The sequence below is a fragment of the Brachypodium distachyon genome, chromosome 4 (assembly GCF_000005505.3).
Source record: "Brachypodium distachyon strain Bd21 chromosome 4, Brachypodium_distachyon_v3.0, whole genome shotgun sequence".
Lineage (NCBI taxonomy): Eukaryota > Viridiplantae > Streptophyta > Magnoliopsida > Poales > Poaceae > Brachypodium > Brachypodium distachyon.
Genome location: NC_016134.3, coordinates 37,410,060 through 37,423,852, shown reverse-complemented (window position 1 = coordinate 37,423,852; position 13,793 = coordinate 37,410,060). Strand labels below are relative to the sequence as shown.

Genomic DNA, 13,793 nt, shown 5'->3' with positions numbered 1-13,793 from the left:
ATACCAGAATTTTCACAGTACTTTATTTTTGAGATCAAATTTTGCTATTCGATAGCAATACGAGGATTACATCAACTAAAATTAAGTGAATTTGTAGAAGCTTTCACATGCTCTCCACTTTTTCTTCTCTCTTGATTCTATTTTTCTCTTTCTGGGCATTTTCGTGCATCATGCTCTGCCGACCTACACAACTTGCATGTCTTTTTTTCCTTCACAACAATGTCGAAGGGATGCTGAAATGCCTTCTTTCTCTTCCTCCCTTCTATGTTTGGTTTTGGCGGGTCCATTATCTGTCATGTTTGTGATGCTTCAGATGTCACGGCACTACCGGCCTGAGTTGCCTGGTTGGTCATGCTTGGAGCAGGCACCGTGTGTGTTTGTTGTGTTGTTACTGGTGCTACTTGCCTTGCTTCCTTTCTTGCCTGTGTTTCTTGCTGCGCCGGCGCCTCCCCTGCGTCTGCCGTTGTGTGCTGTGACCTAGGCACGTTAGCTGACGCTGCTGCCATTCTTGCTGCTCTTATTTTCTGATCCTTTTCTAGATCTGCTAGCTCTTTTTTTATTTCCCTTGCATGTTTTGCAGCTATGTGCTGACCGTCATCTGCTAGGCAAGCTACTTTAAATAGGTTCCTATATTGTGCGCTAATCAATGCGAACTTCATCTTTCTCCTTGATTCTTCGGGCATCTCCGTTCTACCTGTCCCGCCTTGGTGTTGCTTCATCTATCAACGCCTCCTCTGCATCCCATGTCCATCTCTTGAGTATATATGCATCTGGCATTTCAAGCACGTTCATTTGCAGCATAACATGCATGTATATTACAAGTCTCAATTAAGCAGCAGCAAAGTGCCAACCTATGGGTTTTTTGTCAAATATATTTAGATGAAGTTGGCAATTTAGAGTAGTTATCAAGGCAACCCCTCACTCTAAAAACTGGCAATTATGAAAACGTTGAATGACATTTCATCCACCTATCTACCCCTAAAAACTTAGGTTCATACCCTGGCAACTTAGTGTCAACAAAGTGGCAACTGTGAAACAAAAATCTGGCAACTTAGGGATGTTTTTGGTTACCTTCAGAATGTGGCAACATAGCATCCCATCCCTCTCAAACTTGCAGCATTCGCATGAGTATTTCGCTTCTCCGAAATCTGCAGTTACTCTATAGGATCTATTTCCATGATCCGGCAAAAACCTTGTGATGCAAACAAGCATAAATGAGTTGTTGTTCGGCTGACTGCAATTGTAAGACATGACTTGCTACATTTCTGCTTGGAACCTATTGCAGATATTCCGGGTATAGACCTTAGACATATGAACCTCTATAGGGTGCCAAATCCATGTTGGGGCTGTTGTTATTGCCGTGTCAGCCTCTTGCTTAGAGACAGCCCTCATGATCTTTTCCTGCAGAGCAGCATACTGTTCTACGAAATCAGATATTGAATTTTGCGAGTTAACTTATTTTTTCAGCACGGCGTTGAACCCCTCATTTCGTGCCGTGGATTGCAAGAATGGGTAGAAGCTTTGCATAAAGTATGCGGGCACACAGCAGCTTCTCTTGTGGTATAGCCTGATGAAGTCTTCATGCTCCTCCAATCTGTGTTTTTGCACCATAGTGTTCCATTTCTCCTCAAACTCATCCGGCGTCATGCTGCTGTTCACCGAGTCATTGAATTCTGCATGAAGTTTCTTTCTTCCAGCAAGGTAGGACCCTAGCTTTTCTGTGGCTTTCTTCATGATATGCCACCTACAATTCCGGTGCCTGGTGTTAGGGAATACCTCATCAATTCCGGCCCTCATGGCGAAATCCTGGTCAGTTATAATGTTTATCGGTACGAGACCGTCCACTGCCTCCAGGAATGTTCTGAATAACCAAACAAACCTCTCCGTCAGTTCATTCCGTAGAAAGCCACACCCAAATTGGATTGACTGTCCGTGGTTATTTATCCCTATGAATGGCGCAAACGGCATCTTGTAGATATTGGTCATGTACGTCGTGTCGAAAGAGACACAATCGTTGTAGTGCTTGTAGGCCCTTCTTGCTGCTCCATCTACCCAAAAGATGTTCTGGACTCGGAACTCCTCATCAAGCTTGTACTTGTAGTAGAAGTCCTTGTCTTGCTGCTGAAGCTTTCGAAAATAATCCATTGTGTCCTCCATATCAGTGTACTTGTGCTCCATTTGTATTGAGGCGCGATAGTTGGCAACATTCTTCACTGTATATCCTAGGTTATCCAAATATCCATACAACCTTGCCATCATTTGCATTTGACTACTTGTTTCAATGTTAACCGAGTGGAGTGTTCTTATGAACTGCTTCGGGGATGTCCCTATGCGAACGCAAGAAACTTGTCAGTGACCATTTCTTGATCAACGGATGGTTGTATTCATATGCGAACTCAGTGACCAGCCATCCATCTGGCCTCCTCTTGATCATCATCCTAGCCTTACAACCAGTTCTTTCTGTAATGTTTCTGCCTCTCAATTTGACAACAGGCTCGGGATTCCATGTGTCCTTCTTCTTTGTGGATTGGACACCCGCCCTGTGGCACACGATGGAAACACTACTAATTTCACCATCAACTTCAGACTTCCTCTTGTAGTCATATCTGATGCCAAACCCGTACCTTCTGGCATACATCTTGTAGCGCTCCTCCACTGCTTTCAGGCTATCAAACACCATTTCCTTGTATGGACATTGAGGTGTTGACATAACTTCTTATATCCTTTCATTCCCATCTCTGGTTCCTACTAGTGGCGTGTGTGCACTTGATTCTTCCAATGTAGCTTCGGTAAATGCTGGCAGATCGTGCCCTCTTGTCTCTAGATCCCCACCCACTGTTGTGTTACTCCCTTCGCTTTGTTGTGTTCCTGTTTATTTAGACAAATTCAGTTTTTTGTTAGCACTAATTTGACAGTTTATGTATTTGTTAACAAGGCAATTCCCGAGTACTAATCTGGCAACTTAGCAGGTATCTCATGGCAATTCAGCAGTACTATTCTGGCAATTCATCGTCCCCTGTTCTACCCTTTTTAGTTCAGTTGTTCTAATCTCGCTATCCATCACTACTTATATGGCAATATCCCTAATCTTGTTAGATAATGTATACTGGCCACTCATTACAACAACTTACAACAACTATCCTGTCAACTTAGCTGGTATAACATGGCAATTTAGGCGGTACTAACCTGGTTAATTAGAAATTGGTACTGACCTGGCAACCTAGGTTTCATAACATGGCAACTTAGCAGGCATAACCTGGCAACCTAGGTTTTATAACATGGCAACTTAGCATGTATAACCTGGCAACTTAGCATCCATAACCTGGCAACTTAGGATGTACACGATGGCAATTTTAGCTGTACAAATACCTTGTGTGAAATCATAGGTGATGTGTAACATTGGCAAGTGTTTTAGATGAAACATTGATGTGGATACTTTGAATAATATGGATATTTATGTGATGACATGTATCTTGTTTGGACTTAGTGCTTTGCTAGTGGTGTGCTGATCCATTAGTTTCTCATGTGAAAATATGGCGTGAGTTGTGTGAAACTTAACCTGAGTCAAGTCGTGAACTTGTGCTCGTACTGGTTATTTGTGTGTTCGCTTTCAAATGTTTCCGGAGCTAGAGGAACATGGTCGATGACGGGATCGAGGGACAAAGCTTGAGAGAAGCTGAGGTCGAGGATCAAGATCATGCGTGACGTTCGTGCGAAGGAACAATGGAAGTGAAGGCTACGATGATCCGGGAGGGCACCGGTTTGTCGTACGTTATTTATACCGGAGATGTACGGTATTGGAGATATTCGATATGTGATGGTCGAGTTTTGAAAACATCACAAGAAGAGTTGATGGCATGGAGTGGCATCGACGTGAAGATATGTAGGTCCAGCCGTGGCTGGATGAGAGCTGTTTAAAGATTAAACAGTAGCGTCATCAAGATGGCGTCGGATGGAAAAGTGGTCCACATAAAAGTTGTGCGCGTCGTCGAGACGAACAACTCTTATTTTGGAGTCGTCTCAATCAGAGGTCTTCTGTGGGCCTCACGGGCAGAATAACGACCGGGACAGAAGAGTTCGTGTTGGATTCGGACTCGGTTTAGGGTCGCGAATTTTTCCTTATAAATAGAGAGCGTCCTAGCTAGGGTTTTAGCAAGGACGTGAGGGAACTCAGAGCTTTGGATCTAGATCAATTCTTGGAGAGTTCTTGGATGCATTATTGCATCTTTTGTAATCGATCGACATCGTTGCAATAAAGAGATTCGTTGGCGGTGTCATCTCTGTTCTTCTCGGATCTTCGTGGATTCTTCGTGCTAGATCTTTCTAACACTTTGCTGCAGGTTTATCACGAGTTCATAATACTTTTCTGCAGGTTTACCACGAGATCAAGAAAGATCGCGATTACTTCATCTTTCTTGTTATTCCTCGAAATCGATTATAGATTAATTCTCATAACTTTCTGTCAGTTGTTCTGATTTGATCGTATCTTTTGATTAGTAAGTCCAATTGAGCTGATTCTTGTTGCCTTGGTTAGATAATTTCAATACCTTTCTTTTGCATACTCATACGTATTTTTTGGTTCATCCAATCAAAAGTTACGGCTGTTTTACTATCACGGACAGAAAGGTGATTTAGGGTTTAAACTTTCGGGAAAAGTTTTAATTTGCTTCCGCGCAATCATTCACCCTCCCTCTGATTGCCTATCTCGATCTCACACCTTGATTCTCCATGTTGCTTGGCGCCCAATAGTCTTTCCTGATGACTTTCTATCCCTGCATTTTGCACATAATGAGAAGTCTTTGTAAGTTGTTGTGGCATGACAGTAATTAACTTGTTTTACAGGGGATTGGGAGGCGGCATTGCTGGCCTGGTGTCTTAATGGTCAGTATGCTGGAAGTATTCATGCTAGAGATATAGTACTACTTTTGGTGTGTGTTGATGCATGTAGTTTGTATGGACAAAACTTCGTTCAGACGCGCCCCTTGTTCAGATGTGCTTTTTTTAGCCCAAGTCTGTCATGTAATTAGGAACAATATTGTTGTGTGATACATGTGTGTGGATTCTCGTGATTGTGTTCATGTGTTTTACGCCCATGCATCATGACTTTTGTTGTGCTGGATTCTATATGGAAAATTTCTGGTTACTTACTAGTTTATCCCCCCAACCCCTACCTCTCTTAACATGTTGAATGTTGAAACATGTTGAATCTGGTAAACTAGGGGGAAGAGGGGGGGGGGGCGTTGGGTGCCAGGGAGGGGGGTTGGGTGCAGGGGGGTGGTTTCCAGATTGAGTGGGGGGGGGGGGGGGGGGGGTTACCTCTGTCCCTTGTAGAGAAAAATCCTTCTGCAACGTTGCTCTCTGCCAACTTCTTCAAGGGCATGTGATCCCCATGGCTTCTCCTCTATCCTTCTGCAAAAGTTGCTCTCGGCATGTCTTGAGGAAGAAGAAGATGGGGGAGACGAGATCTGGTGTCGATGTCGTGGGGCTCAAGCTGTGTGTTGGGGGGGGGGGGGGGGGCGAGCAGCTGGCTGGCGCGAGCTGGGCTAGCGTGAGATGGCGGGCTGCTGGGCTGGCGCTGGCGCGAGCGGGGATGGTGGGCACTCGGGCATGGCCAGGCGCGCGCGTAGTGGGGCACACCGCTGTGTAGCGCGGTCCTATACCTTTCATCAAGCTATCCATACTAAGTGAAGAATCTATATACAATTATATTATGAGGATGTTTTAAATTTTGGAGACTCTTTCTTTCCTACTCAACTTCAGTCGGTCACTTACGTTAACTAAAGATTTCTACAACAACGCGGGGGACATCATCAATTGTCTAAACAAGCTCTCCGGTGTTAGTTTTGATAAATGTAGATAACTCGGGTGTCAGTTACTAATTACTGTTATCTGCATAGTACAATCACAAAATATTAGTGCTACTCGGATTTGTAGCGCCTGCTGATCTTCTGTAGTCTGTACAGTTCTTCCAATCGGTCACACATACGCGGTCATAAATTTCGCTGATGAGAATACAGACAAGCCGAAAGGACCGACAAGAAGTTGTAAATGGTCACCAGTAAATTGAAGGAGCGGTACTGCAGTAGTACTTCAAGGTCGAATAAAATAAGATCCAAATAAATCCAGCCGTGCAGGACTTAAGAACATTCAAGTTCCTATTTTACAAAAGGTCTCCTGCCGGCCGCCACGCCCACGTACGAGGAGCTGTGCGGATGCCGGGGTAGCATATTGGAGTATTTTCGATGTACACATATATGGAGGACCTTTGATGATAGCTCGCGATCCATTGCCTCCGGCACGGTTGGAACCATACGGCCGGATTTGCAAAATCCTCGTACCGGCTATACGGCCGGATTTGCAGAATCCACGTTATGTCTGTCTATCCTTGTTGCCACGCCTCGCCTGCTGCCGGTGTCTTGCTGCCTGGCGATGAGTCGTCACCGGTCTCGTAACGGGCGGATAGATAATTAACTACATTTAGGTTGACTGAGAGATTTTCTTAAGGCTAGCTAGCTAGTATTAATTCTGAATGTCTAAATCGATGATACGCACGCACTTGGCGAGTCCTCCACTCGCAGGCTTTGATTGCAGGAGTACAGAGACCACATTTAGAATTGGTGGCATGCACTGACCCCTCATCAATTCAATTGGCTTTGATTCTACATACACACGTCCAAAAGCCAAAGACGTACAGGCGACATTTAGAGACAAGGCATCGACCGAAAGGCCCCTGCCCTGAAACCAATGCCCTGCCAACCCCCACGAGCCCTGAATTCATTGCGACGGATCCATCGGCGGTGGTACGTGACTCGACGGCGCAACGGTCACGGCCACGGCGACGCCACCACGAAATAAAGAAGATCAAATACATACTCAGGAGCGTGTATATATGTTCGCCGTATGCGTCAATGCGTGCAGCTTGTCTGCTTGCAGCCTTCGTGGGCACGCACGTTGAGGTCGCTAGCTTCCATGCACGCACGCGCACGAAATTTCTTCGATCGGGCTGCGCTATCGCTAGCTCCGTCCCTAGCTAAACCCAAAAGGCTCATAGCTTCTGCCGCATCCGCATGCATCACAAGTCACACGCGACCCGATCGACTCGGTTCCACGGACATCTAGGCCAAAGCTAAAGCCTAGGCTGCGCTCGGGATTGTACCGTTCACCCCTCGGTTCTCAGGTGCCCCTCTCTCTCTCTCCGCGCGCGCGCACACGCGGACAGGGCTGCAAAGGCCACGCTATTCCGAGACTAGCACTTCAGCTTTCTGCATAGCTTTCAGTGCTCCCAGACGGTACAGATCAGAGGGCTACTACTACTCACTAGCCCGGCCAGCGCCCAAGACAGACAAGCGGAGGTAGGAGTAGCTAGACCGAGCCGTCCGCGGCACTGAAAACCACGCGTACGTGTGTCCGCATCTGTTTTCCATGCCTCTCATTTACTCTCTCTCTCTGCAGGATCGTGTCATCATTTCACCCTGAGACATCGACACGATGCAGTGCAGTCTGCTGCAGAGAGAGGGGGGCACCTGTACACGGTGTGTGTTTGTGCGTGTTGTTTTGGACTACTAGTGCCATTGCTGAGCGGCGACAGTGATGCCTGCTGGGAGTTTTGAAATTTTATCTCTAGTGCGCTTTCCTTCTTTCTTTCTCGCTCGCTCGCTCGTCTTTCAGTGCCCAGCAGTTCACTGTCCCCCTCCCTTCTTCTGCTCGGTTCCCCGCTTCCGATACCGTCCCTGGCCTCAAGCGATCACATAATGATGATGGGCTATTGGGCTGTATGTGGTGATCTTGCCACGGCATCAAACCGTTAAACTCCTGTTTATACATAGTGAACTGAAATCATGTGACGGATGAACTTGTCCTACGAGTTTGTGAGAGTGTCTCCGAGTTCGAATGATCAGTCCTATGAGTAACACTGTATGGTAAAATATTCTTTCTTTTTTTCGGTTGATGGATGATTGCTAACCACGCTTACCGCGTGGGCGTGAACTGGTAAATCACGCACTACCTAGTGTCATAAACGGCTAAACCTGCCTATCACTTTGGGTTCGGGGGCCTCTGCCCCTATGAGACGCCCAAACTATCTGGATTTCCTTTCATGGTGGTAAGTACTGCTCCCGTCGTTCCTTAAATTAAGACGTATATTGTTTTCTTTGACCGAGATTTAGTCTCTAATATATATATTCTTGTGAAATAAAATTTATATGATTGGATTCGTATTAAAAAATACTTGTTTATTATTATGATTTATAACACATAAGTCACACATTGATGGAGTAATCTTTGGTCAAACCCTTGGTCAAAGAAAACAATATAGGTCTTAATTTAAGGAATAGAATGAGTATATCTTAGTAGGGGTCTGACCGAGTGTTTTTCTCTGCAACGCTAGTGAGAATTTCGTAACTGCTTTTTTTAAAACTGCCAATCCACGCATTTTACTTCGATATTCGTTATAATTTTGGGGATACTCTAACATTTTAAATAATACGAAGTAGCTAATTACTGATCGATAACCAGTAAAAACAATAAGCAGGTGTCAAAAAACCAAATAACCGAACAATACTTCTTGTGAACTTGGGTAAGAAGGGGCAGGTCAGTATAGTGTGATCATGTTCTTGTTTATAATATTACGCCTGCAAGTGTGCGAATTTGCATGCAAAACGGTACCAAAAATTGTAAGCTGGTTGCCCTAGGATCTCTTCTAGAAAAGTTCATTGTGGCTTGTCTAAACCCTAAAAACTTAACACTCCTTGACTCGACTGGAGTTTAAGTCAGGATGCTTAAATAAATATACAAATGCGGAAATGTGCTATAATTGAGTTGTTTCATGATATTTGTGAATTCTTTTCCGGATTAAGGCTTCTTCTGGTATTGTGGTAGATCCTTGTAATCCCGTTTGCTCCACATTCTCTTGTCTATTTTACTGTGTGGTTAGCCAAAATTTTCCCGTTTTCCATGTGTATATTTTCAATGACAAATTATAAAATAATTTCAATGCGACACAGTTCAGCAAACACAAAACTGAGCATAAGTCAGTTCTTGCCGTACGTTAGTATTGTGGCCACTCATGTAAGTGATTACGTGTGTACATTATTGCGTTTCACTTGCAGTTGCCAAATAAAAAACATGTTTAAGTGTTTTCAACTGAAAAAAAAAGCACAACCGTTACGGTTACTCCTACCTGGCTGAATATATTTTTTCGAATGTTAGCGCTACCTGGCTGAACATAATTGATCTGAAGAAATGTAACATGTTATAGTCTGGTCTGATTGAATATTTCCAGTTGCATGCAACAACTTTTGTCACAAAGATGGCATGCACCCATCTTGGTGAGTACACCTGACCTTTACGGGTGGCATCATGAACTCTACCCGGCTTCAGTAATGATATCTGAAGAAAATCCAACGGGAAGCAAACAAGCGAAAGATTCCATGCACGTCACAATTAGCAGGCTAGCCCCGCTTAGCTTCCCTGCACTGCAGCTCGATCAGAAGACACAAAAACTGGCAGCATCTAGTTACACGGACACCACACCTCGGCATGGCCCATACCCCAGCCGGCCGGCTCGCCGGTGAATTAAGCCAAGAAGCAATCCAAAAGTACACCGAGAGGGCTAGCTACAAAGCATCCATTCTAGCGTGCTGCTGGCGCCGCCGGAAGCCGCCGAGGTTGAGGGGCTGATCATCGACGTTGCCGGTGTCGGCGTCGCCGCCCTCGGTGACGACGGAGGAGGACACGTAGCTGCAGGCCACCTGCTGCTCGGCTGACATGGCGGCGGCGGGCGCCGGCCTGATCGCGGTCGTTGCTGCTGCTGCCCGGAACTTTTGGCGGCAGCTGAGGCAGGTGATCTGGAGCAGCGTGGCGTTGACCTGGCGCACGGCGTGCTCGCGGAGGGCGTGGGCGCGGCTCAGCTCCACCTGCGCCTGGTGCCGCATCCGCTTGGCGCTCGCGAGCTCCTGCTCGGCCAGCTCCCCCTGCCGCTTCGCCTGCGCGCGTGCCTCGTCCGCCGCGGCCTTCTCCCCCATTGCCTGCCGCAGCTCCTCCCGCGCCGCCTCCTGCTTCGCCCTGGCGTGCGCGGCCGCGTCGTCTCTGCCGAAGGGCCTCAACTCTCCGCGGTTGACGTCGCCGCTGCAGAAGCCTATAGTAAGCTGCAGCTGCATGGCGGCATCGTCTCCCGGTGAGCACGGCGGCGCTCCGTAGCACGACGGCGCCACGCCCGGAGCAAGGGAACCTCCCACGGTGCAGCCGCTGGACGGCGGCATGAGCTGTAGCTCGAGGTTGTGCCCGCCGCCACGGCCTTCGGGCGGCGACGGAGCCTGGTCGAACCGGTGGAACGCGGCGGCTGTCGGGCTGCGCATTGCCCCGGCGCCGGCGCTAGGCCAGGCCACGGGGCTGATGACGATGTCGCTGGACGGGCTGGTGCTTGACGCGGTACGTGACAGAGACGCTGCCGGCGCCGGGACCTGCTGCTGTTGTTGCGAAGACGCGACGGCGGCTACTCCACGCGCCGTCGCCGCCGGCACGTCCGACCCCGCCGCCTGTGGGCAACCGGCGTTGCACGTGTCCTGGTGCTCTATGAAGCTCTCCACCCTGCACATTAGATAAAGAAGGGCACCAGTAATCACATTACCGGCCATCACACAAAACCAATAATCACATCACTACACGTACGTACGTTGTTTGGCCGAGCTAACGTGGGTTGGCATGAACTACTGAAACTGAACTACTGAAGGCGCCACGAAGCGAGCGAGAAAGAGGGTGACTTCATTGTATGCGCCTAAGAATTTATGTTGCTGCCTGCCCTGCCCTTCCCGGAGGTCTAAAGATTTGGATCTACATGGAAGGAAATGAGAAATGCTGAGTGCGAGTAGTGTATATTTGGAGTATTATACTGCAGAGAGGAGGCGGTCGAGGCCGGCCGGCATCGTGTCAGATAGGAGTAGTATGAAACTTTGGCCCCGGGCGGGGGCTATGGCTAGCGTGTGCACAATAAATGGAGCACTTGCTGGCTGGGTGCCTGCTGCAGTGCGATGCGTGTGCGCAAAGACGAGACACGCCCCGGCGGCAGCAGAGACAACAAATGCGCAAGCAAGAAACCAACGGAAATGTGCGCAGGCAGACACAGGGAAAGCGCTGCGCTGCGTCCCCTCGGAAATTGTGCCCTGATCCGTCACCCCCCTTTCTTTTCACCACCCTTAATGCCAATAGAGAGGAAAAAAAGGGAAAAGAAGAGCTCTCTCTAGCTAGCGTGAGCCCCAGCCGTGCCGTGCTGCAGGGATCACGAAAACGAAAATCCTTTCAGAGAAAGATGGGGAAAAAAACATGGAGCTTTCTGCTTCACGTTTACGCGAATCGAATCGGGAACTCATAAAGAGAAATACAAAAGGCAAAGTTTCTGAATTAGCAGCACTAGTATAATTGTTTCTTCTAGGATGGATGGGTTCGTAGGATTAGGGAGTTTAATTAATCACCTGGAGAAGACGCGGCCGCAGTCGCAGGAGTGGCCGCGGGTGCCGCAGGTCTTGAGGTGGGCCTTGTAGTCGGAGTGGACGGCGTAGGCCTTGGAACAGCGGGCGCAGGCCCACTGGCGGTGGCCGCTGTGCTTGCGGCGGAAGTGCTTCTTGATCCCGACGAGGTCGCCGAGGGCGTGGGAGGGGTCGTGGTGCAGGCAGCTGGGCTCCGGGCACACGAACACCCGCTTCCGCGCCGCCTCGCCGGCCTCCCGCTTCAGCAGCTTCCACGGCACCTTGTGCCGCCGCCGGTGCATCTGCAGGTTCTGGTCCCGCTGGAACCCCTGGTTGCAGATCTCGCACACGTACCGGTCCGACTCCAGCAGCGTCCGCGGCGACAGCGAAACCACCTCCGCGTCCGGGTCTGCATGACATGCGCGCGCGCCGCCATTCCCACATACACATCACATGCAACAAATTTCTTGGCACCTATGGCTATGACTTCTAGCTATATCACGCAATTGGATGCATTTGCCATGTGTAATCGGCGTCGATTGATCAATTAATTACCTGGTGTGCCGGCCGGCCGGCGCTTCCTCTTCGTCGCGGCGCCGGCGGAGGTGGTGGCGATCTGGAGCGAGCCAAACGGCTCCGGCATGTCCTCCTCCGGTGGCGGCCCGGCCCCGGCCGTCGGACCCAGCATGGCTATGCCGCACACTCCTACTCTACACCAGGGTATTTCTGAACAAGAAGGGAGAGAAAACTTCCCCAGCCCCCTTCGTCGGCTCGTCTGATCAAGGGTTGTTGATATAGACGATCCAACCGGAATGCGTTCTATATAATGGGGACTGGAAGGCCGAGGGAGGAAGGGGGATCAACCAGATGGGAAGGAGTATCAATGAGAGAGAAAGGGGAGAGGAGAACTCCTAATACTAATCTTTAACGGCAGCAAGAGCTTGGAAGGAGTTAAAGGAGATGGAAAGGAGGAGGGAAGAAAAGGGTCTTGGAGTTGGCTTTTGTGAGCTGCTACAGAGACAACGCCAAAGGAGGAGGGGGGGGGGGGGGGGGGGAGGGAGATGCAACCAGCTTTCCACCGGCTTTAGGTTTTAGCAGCTTTCCTTGGGATTATATGGGGGAGAAGAAGAGGGAGAGCTGGAGTTGGTAAAGTACTTCTGGAGTTTGTGCCTTAATTGTCCTTGCAGGGTTGCAGCTAAGGACGGACAGGAGGAGAGGGGAAGACGCATGGCTGGCGATGGCACTCGCTCAATAAATAAAGGACTCTTTAAGGGTGAGTTTACACAGATGGATGGATACATATGTTTGTGTTGGGACTTGGGAGGATTGGATGGAAGCTTGCAATTCTTGCCAAGCTAGCTATGCACAAAAGAACAAATTCACCATGGAAAAAGAAATTCCAACACCGGTACTAGTTGTTCGTAAATAAAAAAGTAGAGGTACTACGTTTTCTTGCGTTGCAAATATTTCTTTGGAGCCTTGTTAAGCAGCAAGAATTGCTCCAAGAGAATCATCAGCAGGGGAATAACTACATAAGCGTGATTATTATTCAGTGAAAAAAAAGATCATGCAGTGATTGGCAAACTGGACATAACCAAATTGTAGAGGTGACTGCTTTGTTTCACTAGCTCTAGCAGTTATGCGCACCGAAAATCGTACCGGCCTAAATATTTTACCAGACAGTTCAGTATGTACCCTTCCACCCACGGCGTGTAAACAAACATATACAACAACGGGGCTTTGTGTTCTGGCATGATTAAATTACAGTTTTCTCATGTCGTGATTAGCGCCTAAGATCCTACTGTATCTTTGTCATTCTCCCGAAATGGATCTGAGCATTGTAGCTAAGAGTTCAGTAGCTAGGAATGATTGATTTGGAAGCTTATGCGATTGATTAGTTAGATTAACTTCAACAACATATTATAAGCCATGCCAGTTAAACTAATGCCTTGCCGCCAAGCTCCAAATGGAAGATTTTCTTCGCGCTCGACCGTGGCCGACTAAGCTGTCGAGCCGTGTTTTCCTGGTCTATCTGGTTCCCATATAATACAAATAACCGGACACTTTCTTAATTTGTTTGCTACGAGCTAGTTTGTTTTTTCTATCAGCAAGGTCCTTGGTGGAGCTACCTGGTGATAATTATGGAGTTTTTTTTTTGGTTTTCTAGCTCTACTTGAAATGAACGCCAGAGATCCTTGAAAGACGAATAACAGAGCTCCTTGTCTTTGTTTGTTTTATACTACTCCTTCCAGTCACAAAATAAGTGACGCGGATTTGTATAAAAATCTATACATAACCAAGTCACTTGTTTTAGGATCTAGGGAGTACTAA

At 47.9% G+C, this 13,793-nt stretch overlaps 2 protein-coding genes across 2 annotated transcripts; both read right to left on the bottom strand.

The window, feature by feature from the left end:
* Positions 1 to 1,455: 1,455 nt before the first annotated feature.
* LOC104585108 (protein FAR1-RELATED SEQUENCE 5) lies at positions 1,456 to 2,680 on the bottom strand. Its single transcript, XM_010241083.1, has 2 exons — positions 2,358 to 2,680; positions 1,456 to 2,248 (listed from the first exon to the last, which is right to left on the bottom strand). The coding sequence occupies exons 1-2, from the start codon at positions 2,678 to 2,680 to the stop codon at positions 1,456 to 1,458; spliced, it is 1,116 nt and encodes a 371-aa protein (XP_010239385.1).
* Positions 2,681 to 9,227: 6,547 nt separating this feature from the next.
* LOC100825034 (protein indeterminate-domain 16) lies at positions 9,228 to 12,493 on the bottom strand. Its single transcript, XM_010239928.3, has 3 exons — positions 12,018 to 12,493; positions 11,469 to 11,871; positions 9,228 to 10,587 (listed from the first exon to the last, which is right to left on the bottom strand). The coding sequence occupies exons 1-3, from the start codon at positions 12,148 to 12,150 to the stop codon at positions 9,615 to 9,617; spliced, it is 1,509 nt and encodes a 502-aa protein (XP_010238230.2). The 5' UTR covers positions 12,151 to 12,493; the 3' UTR covers positions 9,228 to 9,614.
* Between the last annotated feature and the right edge of the window lie 1,300 nt (positions 12,494 to 13,793).